The following is a 13,552-nucleotide window of genomic DNA, read 5'->3' as shown; positions in this document are numbered from 1 at the left end:
TTTCAGCTAACATTGAATAAACATGCAACTCTCTTTCTCCCCCTGCCTTGACACAGATGTTTGTAAACAAAGCAAGATATTATATTTATATTTTTAATAATAATAATAATAAGAAGAAGAAGAAGAAGAAGAAGAAGAAGAAGAAGAAGAAGAAGAGGAAGTATAATAATAATAATAAGAAGAAGAAGAAGAAGAAGAAGAAGAGGAAGTATAGTAATAATAATAATAATAATAATAAGAAGAAGAAGAAGAAGAAGAAGAAGAAGAAGAAGAATTATAATAATAATAATAATAAGAAGAAGAAGAAGAAGAAGAAGAAGAAGAAGAAGAAGAAGAAGAAAAATAATAATAAGAAGAAGAAGAAGAAGAAGAAGAAGAAGAAGAAGAGGAAGTATAGTAATAATAATAATAATAATAATAAGAAGAAGAAGAAGAAGAAGAAGAAGGAGAAGAAGAAGAAGAAGAGGAAGTATAGTAATAATAATAATAATAATAATAATAATAATAAGAAGAAGAAGAAGAAGAAGAAGAAGAAGAAGAAGAAGAGGAAGTATAGTAATAATAATAATAATAATAATAATAATAATAAGAAGAAGAAGAAGAAGAAGAAGAAGAAGAAGAAGAAAATAAATAATAATAATAATAATAATAATAATAATAATAATAATAATAATGCATGTATATTTAAATCTATACCACAGAACAGATAGCACACTGTAGACACACTGCACTGTAGAGCACACAGTATGACAGAATGCAAATGAGTCATTGGCTGTGTGCAAAAGCAAGGCAGAAAAGATTTTTGTTGTTGAGTTTTTAAATAGGGAAGAGAGGCGCTGGCATGGATATAGAAGGAAAGAGAGAAAAAGAAAGGCCCTATCTCCTACAGTGCAGAGTCTAGCAGCTGTGGCTGAAGGGAAGGAACAGTTTGTATTTTTTACAGTATATGGAACAGAGCCAGTGTAACTTTTCAAGCGAGGTGGTGATATTTTCCAATGGTCTGTTGTGGATAATATGAAAATATAAATTTCTGATTATATGTGACCCAGATCTGACAGCAACAAGTGACTAATAGTGTTGTGGTTGATTACCTCTAGTTTGGTGTATGTCACATTATAAAATGATCAGAAAAGCTAACTGGGAACATTCTCAGAATCTACTGTGGAGCCGGACCGCAGTCCTGATATGAAACAACTGTTTGTGTTACAGCTTTGTAAAATTGTAGTTAGATGGTGAACTTGCTGAAACATGGCAACCCTGACTCCCAAGTACACCCAGAGCCCTCGGAGAGCCGCATTAAATGGAACACCTTAAAGGTTTAATTGAATTTTTTTTGTTTGTTTGTTTCACCCTGAAGGGCCCTACTCCCAATGCACATAGTTGTCTTAAAGGCAGGGTCTACGATGTTTGAGAAATGCTTCAGAAAACTGAGTCGGAACGACAAACAAAACAAAAATCAAAACAAACGTGTAGCCAATGAGCAGAAAGGGGCGTGTCTTGTCAATAGGCGGCGGAGAGAGTTTTCAGTGCACATGTGTGACGTTAGCAGAAAGAGGTTTTAACATTGACATGGAGGATAAAAACAAAGAAAGAAAGCGAAGAAAGTCTTACGATAAGGCAAGAAGTAGGACGTGTTAATATAGGATCAGCTTTCCAGCGCTGGAGAGAACTGAAGGAGCAGGAAGTTGGTCACATATTCACAGATTGGAGTTTCCCGGGTCAATAACTCCTGAGCTAAACGCTGTTACTACACAAATAACACCTCTTTTCTATCGTAGTAATGTAGAGAGGCAGCTACAACCGCGTTTTGTGTAGTAACAGCGTTTAGCTCAGGAGTTATTGACTCGGGAAACTCCAATCTGTGAATATGTGACCAACTTTACTTAAGACGCCGAGTCGCTTTTTTCCTTCTCGATAGGTGAGTAACGTTGGTTTTGCTTTGTTACACAGAACTAATATATGCCGTCCTTTACATGATTATGCTTGTGTGTCATTTTTGCTTGTTTGTTTATCTGCAATCGTATTGTTCTTCCTTTCAGCTATGATAAAGACACATTTCTTTCCATTATTTGCCTGGGTTGCGTATGTATGTGTGGGCGGAGCTATCAATACAGGGGTGGGACCCATTTGGGTTAGGGGCGTGTTTGTTTTGGTGATTTTTTATGTCAACATTGGCTTTCAAACAACTGAGACCCGACCTTTAAATGTAAACGTTTCTGAAAAAGTTTCTTTAAAAAATGTCCTATTCATATCTGTTTTTTTATTCATTTAGTGAGCAATGAGTAATATGTATAAATCAATACACTTCAGTCATAATTTGATTCGTTTCACTATACTGGCTTATCGATTCAGGATTTAGTTCGATTCTCAGAAGATTGTAAACAGAATTTGAATGAAGAAAAAAAAAATCTACAACTGAGGTTTGGTATTGTAAACAAAATGTACATCATGTTCACCATATCCTAAAAATAAATAAATAATTAAATCGATAAATTCTCTCAAAAAAAAAAAAAAAGTCTCTAACCTGGGGAAAATGATCGATTGAAACATGATGAGCTCTGTAGCAGCACCTGAGGTATCATTTCGAGCAGAAATGGAGCTCTAAAGTCGAATAAAATGCCTCGAACCTCAGGCTCTGGACATCACAGCAGTGTAGAACTGGGGTCATTTGAAACGCTATACTGTAGAAAAGCTCTTTTTAACTGATCAAATGTAGTTGTGTTACTGTATAATTTATTACGCATGTCAGTCACAATTTGAACCATTGTGCACGTTATATATATTATTGGCTGCACAGAATAGGACCTCTGGTGTTCAAACTGGGCAACTGTATTAGGTACTTAATTAATTAATAGGCTAATTGTCATGATGTGAAGTTTTTGCAATGTGATGCATCACCTCACAAACGTATCGTTACAACCCTACATTATTCCTATATCCCAATCGTACCATATAACTATTCCTGCTTTACATTTTTGAGAAATCTATATTCACACACAGCTTTTGCTTTAAAAATTCATGCAATTATGCTTATTATGCCTTCCATTTAAGCACAGCAACAAAGCGCTAGTGTCAAAATGTGGATTACCACTCATCTATTCATTCTGTACATCGCTTATCCTACTGGGATGTGGGGAACCTGGAGCCTATCCCTGGAGGCAGGGTAGACCCTGAAAAGGATGCCAATCTGTTGCAGGGAACGTGGATTACATTTTACTTTATTACCTTTACAAGAAGGGGAATTAGAGTTTAATGGTTTATGTGTAGCAGCTGGAGAACGGCTTAAGTGTAAATGCAAATTAATGTTGTCTATTTATTTCACTCATTATGAACCATATCCTGTACATAGCAGTGGTAAGATCTTTGCATTTGGCTTTAGGTACACTAGCTTAATTGTGTTAAATCTTGTGTTAAGGTGCTCACTGAGACCATTGCAAGAATTTGGTGGAATAGCCATAGATATGTGCAGTGCTCCAGTGTTTTCTGGAGAATAAAAGTAACTCCCTGCCTTGGGTTGGGTCAGCGAGTCCCATTTGGATAAGACTGCACAGTAAGTATGACATTCCTTCATGCAACATTAACCTCCCAGTGAATTGCACGAGCAATTAGGTATTAAATACTGCTCCCATGATTTGACTGAAGCATGTTTTGCGTGTTGGTGACTTCCACCGAAGAAAGTTTAATCAGCATATAAGCAGTTTAAATCATTATGATTTAATGTTATATTTCTCAGCTGATTTTCTTTAAGCTATAGATAGTCTTTTTATGTTCTGCTGCAAGCAGGGTAGTGGCAGTATATTGGCTTTGGACGTATGTACCTAGTGTGCAATCCTATTTCTTTATTTGTGACACATAAAAGCCATGAATATATATTCTAATTTATTCAGTTGTCAAGCAACATGCGTTAGTTGATATTGTCGTGCAGGCGTTAGTGGTGCAGAATATTATTTACATTGGTTAGCTGTATATATTTATAGCAGTTTATAACAGAAATAGACAGTCGATGCACTCATCCATCAGTTAGTGACTCTGCTAGGACAGACAAATGTGATATGGATCAGATCATCCAGACCAAGCCTCTGAGGCAAAGATGAGCCTATTAACATACCGGCAGCACAAAGAGCTTGTGAGAAGGAATCAATGGCTTCATAAATCTCCAAGTCAAAAAGGTGGCTCTACCTAATAAAATATAAAGCAGCCATAACAGCATTTAATTCTTAAAACATTTTATAGCCTGGCTAACAAGCCTTAGGGAAATTTGTCATCAAAGTTAATTAACGAATGCATACTCATATACGATGAGAGGTGTCCATATAGGCTTCAAAAGTAAGACCTTATTATGCAAGTGAACACAACATAGTCTGTTTTTTTTTTCCATTTATTTATTTATTTATTTATTTATTTATTTATTTATTTCATCTTCTACCGCTTATCCGAACTACCTCGGGTCACGGGGAGCCTGTGCCTGTCATCTCAGGCGTCATCGGGCATCAAGGCAGGATACACCCTGGACGGAGTGCCAACCCATCGCAGGGCACACACACACACTCTCATTCACTCACGCACTCACACACTACGGACAATTTTTCCAGAGATGCCAATCAACCTACCATGCATGTCTTTGGACCGGGGAGGAAACCGGAGTACCCGGAGGAAACCCCCGAGACACAGGGAGAACATGCAAACTCCACACACACAAGGTGGAGGCGGGAATCGAACCCCGACCCTGGAGGTGTGAGGCAAACGTGCTTACCACTAAGCCACCGTGCCCCCGTATTTATTTATTTATTTATTTATTTATTTTAATTCATGAAGATCTGGCATGGCTGGATGTCCCCAATTTAGCTCTTTTGCATCCTCCAGTTTCCTTCCACCTCCAAAATATATCTATGTATTTGGGTTGTCTATGTAAAATAGCCCCCAAATGTGACCCAAATTATCTGTTATCTGTTCTTATTAGCTAGACCCTCAGCGTAGTGGCATAGGAGTTCCTATTTGTGTAGACACTGGAGAAATCAAAGAAATAGGCTGGTAATTTTATTGAGCACTCCAAAGAATGAGAAGCAATTTAATTTCTATTAGCTAAAAACACTTTAACAACAATAAGCTTTGTATTAACAACGAAGCCCAGCTGACAAGAGACATTCTGTCTAAAAAGTTCTGTGCTGTTCTTTTGCCCAAAAGTTTCTGGCTTCTGCATTTTAACCAAGGAAGTAAAAAATACTACAGCACCAACATTATGATGACTGCATTCAGAAAGTACTCAAAACCTTTTCAACATTTACACATGTACACTTTAAATTCTTTTTTTTTTTCTAATCAATCTGCAATACACTATAATGACAAAGAAATTTTAAAGGGTTATTTTATTTATTACGTTGGCTTTGTAAAAGCCAACATTCTGTTTTCCTATTTAAGCTTAGACAAATATATATAAATAGTAACTCCTCCTAGGGCTTTCGAGCCACATGAACCAAATTCGGATATGTTGTAGAACCTGGTCTGAAGTTTGTTGCTATTACTTTTCTAAGCGATCCGAGTACCGGTACTTCCGGTACCGGGTCTCAAATTGGCCTTTTTTCCCATAGACTCCCATTGTAAACTTTGGAGGTTTATAACTCGGCAAGCCTTCGAACTATCTACACCAAACTCGGCCAGCTCCTTTAGGGTGATACTCTGAACAAAGGTTTAAATTGGTGTACAGACTGGCCTTTCAGTTGTGCCGCAGCTCCGCCCACAAAATATGCAAAATCAAAAAACTTTTTACAACATGGACATGTGACATATCAAAACACTCAGAACAATGAGGGGAACTTCCTCATGTGTATTCTAATGACGTTCCTTGACGTCACGTGATGTCACGTGAAAATAAATAAATTGCACAACATGGGCGTGTGATATATTAAAACACTCAACACAATGAGGGGAACTGCCTCACGTGTATTCTGCTCATGTTACGTCATGTGATGTCACGTGAAAATCAAAAATTAGCACAACATGGACAAGTGACATCAAAACAATCAGCCCAATGTGGGGAACTACCTCAGGAGTATTTGGACGATGTCACATGCTTGTCTCCACTTACCTCCAAATGTTTTCTGTCCACTTGCCTCCAAAAGCAACACTAACTCTTATGTCCACTTGCCTCCAAAAAGCACCATCCATTGCGAATACTTGCATCGTCAAAGCCAACATCAAAGTTTGTTGCGACAAACTTTACAAATCTAGATTAAATTTCAATTTAATGTTAGATAACAGTACACAAGTATTAAGACACTTTGATATACTGTTTGAAACTGAGTTCATAGTTTTTACAGTTCAGATGTTTCCCAGTTCCATTCAACATCTTTGATGTTTCAACAGCTTGATCAAAGTTATAATCTGATAAATTCAGGTAAATGAGATGATTTAAAAAACATACATCTGTCTAAATAGAGATTCACAGCTGGTGAAAATATAAGCCATAAGGTTAAAGCAAATGCCAGTAGACAGGATTGTGTTAGGCACAGCTCTGAGGAATAGACACAGCGGCCTTGATCATGTTAAAATCGAAAAGGTTCAGTAACAAAGAAAGCTTTCTTAGAGCTGTCCATTTGGCCCAATTGAAAGAACTGTATTTTCCAGAAGGGGAACTCTCTCTGAGTTCTATCAATCAGAATGAAAGTTAATGGGTTAGGTTTACTCCTTAATAAAGAGCTCATGACTGCTCATTTGGAGTTTTGATAATGTGCACTATGAAAATGATTCTCTATTTCTATTTTCTCTATTAGCATTTGCTAAACGTTAGACCTGAAGAAAACAAATCAGTGCTCATCACATAATTCCATTCCTTTGTTAAAGCATGTTGGTGGAAGCTTTTTATTACGAGGGTTTAAAAAAAAATTTTTTTTCTCGTTTTAGGGTGCCCATTGTTAGCATTGAATTTTTTTGTCATGTCACACTCTAGAACGGTTGGTAATGGCTCATTCTGTATGGAAGCAGACAATCAGGGATATAAGAATTTATATGCACCATTATGGCTGGACAGCATGGTGCAGATATTGCTAACGCTTTGTCTGTATGCCTTTCCTCTGATATCTCAAACAAGGGTTTGCCAAGACAGAGTCCACCTTTTAGTCATGGTGCCCTAATGGTCAGCCCGAGTCAGGTTCTTGGACCTGATGTCTTTCTTGGTTGGCACACCTTGGGACATTTATGCCCAGAAAGAACTCCAGAGGTTGATCTATGTCCCTTGGTCAAAGGTTTGGAAAGTTTGGGTCTGTCCCCTGAGGGTATCTACAACACTGTATCTACTGTATCTACAACATAAAAGAATCCCTGTGTTAGTTCATCTAATGTTAAATCAGTTCTCAGGGGTTGTTTGAAAGTGTACTAAAAATGTGATAAAACACCGCAGGATTTGACTCATCCATGGGAAATGCAAAAATTGCATACATGAAAGTGCCCTTTAGACACATTTTAATATGATGAAGGAATTAAGCAAGATGAAAACACCATTTTGCCATATATCATTATTCACACCACACCCAATGATATCATCATCTCTGACAGAAAAAAAACGGTTTTATAGCGGTCCATGTCACCATATCAATAACCATACCTTCATTACTCTAGTTCCACTTATTCTATAACATACATCAAAATGAGAGATGTTAGTGATTTCTTATGTAAATGAAATTGTCTAAGGCAGTTTTCTCAAGGACAAGTCACAAGCTACAGCATGACTTCATTAATGTCACCTGACTTTAAGGCAACATACATGTACTAGGGATGTTTGAGGGTTGGGCTGTCACAGAGACAAGCTTTTGGAGCGTGCATTGCTGTTTATCATTTTTTTAATACATTCCTGCAATGCATTATTGTAAAGGTGTTATTTTTATATGTATTTGGGCCTTGTGTGTAAAAGTGATATGAGTATTCTTGTGGGGTAAGTTACACATTTTCAGCTTTATGCTATGCAACTGCTTGAGGCAATTTTTGGCATTTCCACTGAACCAAACAATTTAGTAGCACCACATTGTATTAGTTTACTACCCCACGGTCACCTCCTTTAACCATAGCTCAAACAAATAATAAGAAAATACCTTTTTTCATTCTCTGTCGTGAAAAATTTAAAATTGGCCAAAGTCATAGGTCAGAAAGAGACACATCACATTCATCTCTTTGAGTCAAACTCAATCCTGTTTATGTAAACTGTATTAAGACATATTTCTCTTAGAAATATGCAAACTTGTAATTTTTCAGGTACGATTATCATCAATTATCATATTCATTCATTCATTCATCTTCTACCGCTTATCCGAACTACCTCGGGTCACGGGGAGCCTGTGCCTATCTCAGGCGTCATCGGGCATCAAGGCAGGATACACCCTGGACGGAGTGCCAACCCATCGCAGGGCACACACACACACACTCTCATTCACTCACACACTCACACACTACGGACAATTTTCCAGAGATGCCAATCAACCTACTATGCATGTCTTTGGACCGGGGGAGGAAACCGGAGTACCCGGAGGAAACCCCCGAGGCACGGGGAGAACATGCAAACTCCACACACACAAGGCAGAGGCGGGAATCGAACCCCCAACCCTGGTGGTGTGAGGCGAACGTGCTAACCACTAAGCCACCGTGCCCCCACTCAATTATCATATTGATATGGATATATTCTTTGGCATTAAATCCTCACACTACACAGTTTAACCAACCCCACTGTTATGTTTTGCGTATGAATGTACTGTGTTAAAAATGAAAGAAGAAGAAGAAGAAGAAGAAGAAGAAGAAGAAGAAGACAAAATGTAATTTCATTATAAACACTCTGTGTTTATTGCATCTTGTATCCCCAAACACTGTGACTATTTTTTATGAATTCAAACCGAATGAAATGGAACTCATTGTTAGACTGCTTTGCTGAGAACATGGGATTAGTCATTTCACTAAAACCTTGCAGGCTGTTGTGTAGATTGTTGCTTATGAACTGTTGAACCATCAAAGTACAGATGGTGGGATAGTTTTGTAGGAGTTCATGTATCTTCTCTACAAACTTCACCGGGCCTCCAGAAGGAAAGACTATGGAGCTTGGTTTTGTGAGCTGATTTAGAAAGAACATTCATACAAATTAAATCTTAGATATTTCTTAGTTTAGCATGTTTTCAAATATCGTCGCTCTCAGACGGAATCCTCGTATCTCCAAAACCGTTACTTTTCAGGAAATTAAAAAAACGCCGTACCTTATCTGCAGTGCACAGGGTTTAGTCCGCGTTACAGTGGATTGTCTTGCGCTAAATTCCTGTCCTCAGACGAGCACCAGAACTAGCGGGGGTCAAGATTTTTTTTTTCTTTGAGCCCAGTGTTTTGAAGACATTTACCTCAGAAGACGTGTTGATTCGTTGCGACTCTTCTTGAGGAGAAATATGCCGCGAAGCTCTCCCGCGGAGTGAGGAAGAGGTGGACAGTTGAAGTGTCCAATGGAGTTATGAGATTTGTGCTCAAGCTATTTTCAAGACTTTAGATTGGTTAATAACTTGTAAAAATAACAGACCCACGTGGGGACTGACCAATAGCATCGATATGTGAAAAAATATGAAATTGACCAAATTTGGACATACGAGGTTTCCGCCCGACAGCGACAGCGATATGCAGTGTTTGTTTGAATCACCCCATGCATTTGCGCCTTCGGTGTAGTGAGCAGAACGACCATACATACTGTAGCCCTTTGACTTCTAAATGACCTCCTGCATGGTTGGTTTGCACTGAGTTTTAAATGAGGTTTTGCATTGAACTTTTTAATTATTTATATAGCTCTGACTTGATGTTTTTCTTGCTTTATTGCCTTCTGTGATTTCTACTTGTGTTTGCTTTAGATTAGTTTATCTACTAATCTAAAGTTACTGATCGATGAATGAAAGAGTTTTACATTTATTTCTTTTTTGTGCTTTTGGGATTTTAAATGAACAAACCTAAAGCATTCATTTCATTGTGCAATCATTCTTCAGGACTATTTTTCAATTACAATTATAATAATAACTCTATCCAATTAAACACAAATAAACCTTTCTGATACATTTCATTGAGTGTGGCCTAAAATGGCTCTAACACACAGAGATCGCGTTGTTGTTTACCTCTGAGACAGACATGCGAATGTCGAGTGCTGTTGTTAGTGGATGGTTTATGTGCAATGGCTGTTTTTAACAATGAGACCTTCATGCCAGTTGATAAAGTGGGAGCAATTGATGACAAAGTGAGATTATTTGTGCTGACCTTGGCTCAGTGTACCATTAGTCTGGTCAAATTAAGAACTGATGAAGCACCAGTGCCTCAGTGTGGTTGGCCACTGGCCAAGGGATGCATATTGTAAATAACTATAAACACAGTTTATTGATCCTGTCAAAAAAAATCATACTATTGTAGTCATAAGGCTGATTGTTTGACAGATAGGGAACATCAGTCATGTGTGTGTGTGTGTGTGTGTGTGTGTGTGTACGTACTTTTTTGTGTACTGTATATACCTCCTCTTTTCTGTCTTTTATCTGTCCTTGGCTGGACTTGTCATCTATTTAAAGGCAAAGATGAGAGCATGTAGGTCTGATCTGTATAAAACATGATTAAATGATTCAGTGTGCAAAGGCAGCGTATGCCCACATAGTTCTTTGAATCAGTAACAGAGCTTTCAAGCTGATTTTGAGTAGAAAACAAAGTCATACAAATCGTAATGGGCTGTGGGATTCAAGTAACCAAAGGGACACCGTTAATGATCCGTTTCTGTGTATGCAGCCTTTTGACGGCCTGCTCTGTGAGAAATCAACACTGATGCAAATCCATTGTCATGTCCTACTGTCTGCTCTTTCGTTTTTGAGCCCCTGATACATATAGCTAAGGAAATTAAAGTAATACATTGGTTGACATTTTTTGGGAACTAACCAAGCTTTTCATTACTTATAATAAGATTCAACATTGTGCATGATTTAGAAATGGTAGAGAGAAGTCTGGAGTTTTGTTGATTAATACAGTAACATTAACACAGAAGCATGTTAATAACTGCATTTGCTAATGTCTCCTGATAAATCTGTAGTGCTTCTTAACCCACACTCACTGCAATATACACAGAGCACAGTGCAATTTACCTTAAGTCATTTACATCATTAAATCTAGAGGGGAAAATAAATCCTTGCCATTTGCCAATAATTTCTTGGCTCAACCAATGCTTCTACCTGCAAGACATAATGCTGATTAAGGCTTGATTGCAGACAAGGACTGTTATGCATTATTAATGAAGTCGAGATAATTGTCAAATTTTATGACATGGCGAAAGGGGGAAATTGGTTCCATGGTCAGCTTGAGGAATGATGAGAATTTGTCCTGCACCAATGACACTGATAGCCTGGCATTAGTCACGGCACTCCCATTGCCACCGCTACCCGTGAAAGAGCTAATGATAGTCATTTTATAGCATGACCATGCGTTGGAATGCATTTACGGGAGAATAAAATTTTGACCCTTTTCTTCACATCTTAATTTAAAGAATAAAAGTAAATTCTTCACATTTAACAAACAAGAGCCAGCAAAACATCATAACAGCTAATTTTGAAATTGCTTAGCATAACTATAGCATAAAACATTGTTTTTTTTTTCTCTCTGGAAGCTGAGAACACGTGTTTTTACTGGAACACGGGTTTCTAGAATGATGTTGGAAATAAATGACTGGTTTCTGCATTAGAAATTCCACCTGTGTTGACCTACCAGAGGATTATGTATGCGTCTGCCCCAAGGGATTCGCTGGTGAGTGCTGATGCAATCAGTGTCTGATTATTCCAATTTTCTTGTTACATAATGTTCATCTAAACTGCTTATTGGGGTACCAAGGTCCATGCATACCAATGAAAAATGACCTAATGCACACTACTAAATTTAAAGTGGGGAGAAACAGTGTACTAGTAATCACATAACTGCATTATAAATGGAAACTCACAAATCAAATAATTAAATCCAGGGCAAAGTTCACATTTTCAGAGTTTGGCCATGTTTGTTTTCATTACCATGTTTTCTGAAACCATTCAATTACTTTTACACACATGTTCAATAATGACATGGGCATCTGCTGTTTTTGTACATTTCTTGCTACAAGTTTCAGTATGTTTTGAAGCTAAAATGGTGGCTACCTCGGGTCACGGGGAGCCTGTGCCTATCTCAGGCGTCATCGGGCATCAAGGCAGGATACACCCTGGACGGAGTGCCAACCCATCGCAGGGCACACACACACACTCATTCACTCACACAATCACACACTACGGACAATTTTCCAGAGATGCCAATCAACCTACCATGCATGTCTTTGGACCGGGGGAGGAAACCGGAGTACCCCTGAGGCACGGGGAGAACATGCAAACTCCACACACACAAGGCGGAGGCGGGAATTGAACCCCCAACCCTGGAGGTGTGAGGCGAATGTGCTAACCACTAAGCCACCGTGCCCCCCATTCCCACTAATTTTCATTGGAAAATCTCTGCTTAAATGTTACCCTTTCATCAGTTGGACAAGAAATAACTGCATTTTCATGAAAAACGTCATTGGGGTTGTGGTTGTTGAGTCTAAATAAGAAGAAGAAGAAGAAAAATATGAATAAAAATAAATAAATGATTATATGCAATTAAAGTTTAAAATTAATTTAAAAAATATTGGGGTCAACAGTCCAGAGTAATGGAGAGAGTGGGAAAGAGGTAAAGAAGCGAGTGCAGGCAGGTTGGAATGGGTGGAGAAAGCGGCCATGCTGTATGGTTTAGAGACAGTGTCACTGAAGAAGAGACAGGAGTCAGAGCTAGAGGTAGCCGAGCTGAAGATGTTGAGGTTCTCTTTGGGAGTGACAAGATTGGACAGGATTAGGAACGAGTACATCAGAGGGACAGCTCATGTTGGACGTTTGGGGGACAAAGTTAGGGAGGTCAGATTAAGATGGTTTGGACATGTTCAGAGGAGGGAGAGTGAGTATATTGGTAGGAGAATGTTGGACATGGAGCTGCTAGGCAGGAGGCAAAGAGGAAGGCCAAAGAGGAGGTATACAGTATGGATAAAGTAATGAGGATATGAAGCTAGTGGGTGCAAGTGTTGAGGATGCAGAAGATAGGGATAGGTGGAGAGAGATGATTCGCTGTGGCGACCCCTGAAGGGAAAAGCCGAAAGAAGAAGAGGAAAATATATCTATCCCTATCCCTAGCTTATCCACCTTAATGTTCGAAGTAAGTTAAGAGACACTTTTCTGTTTACCACTGTTCTAAAGATTTATAGTAGCCTTCCTGTCAGTTTAAACTACTCTGGCACTTCTCTTCTGACTTCTTAAACACAAGTCAACACAAGTCAAATAAGCATGTTGTAAGCAACCTAGTTGTCCTGGTTAACACTTATGCCTTTTGAGACAATGTTCCATCTACAGATGAGGCAAAATCTTAACATTTTGAAGGCTGCAAATCTTCCTCTATCTGTCAGGAAGCGAATACAGTAACTGTTAGCATGCCATACCTACAGTAAAACATGACAGTGACAGTGTGATGGCAATGG

The 13,552-nt window shown here is 38.4% G+C and overlaps 1 protein-coding gene across 1 annotated transcript in view; it reads left to right on the top strand.

The window, feature by feature from the left end:
- Nucleotides 1–13,552, top strand: part of eys (eyes shut homolog) — a 301,631-nt gene that overhangs the window by 56,381 nt on the left and 231,698 nt on the right. The window contains 1 exon segment of the mRNA XM_060888558.1: nucleotides 11,696–11,799. Within this exon segment, the coding sequence (XP_060744541.1) occupies nucleotides 11,696–11,799 (104 nt within the window).

This window comes from Tachysurus vachellii, chromosome 2 (genome assembly GCF_030014155.1).
Source record: "Tachysurus vachellii isolate PV-2020 chromosome 2, HZAU_Pvac_v1, whole genome shotgun sequence".
NCBI lineage: Eukaryota > Metazoa > Chordata > Actinopteri > Siluriformes > Bagridae > Tachysurus > Tachysurus vachellii.
Note: the sequence above shows the minus strand (reverse complement) of the source record. Positions and strands in the feature narration are given on the sequence as shown.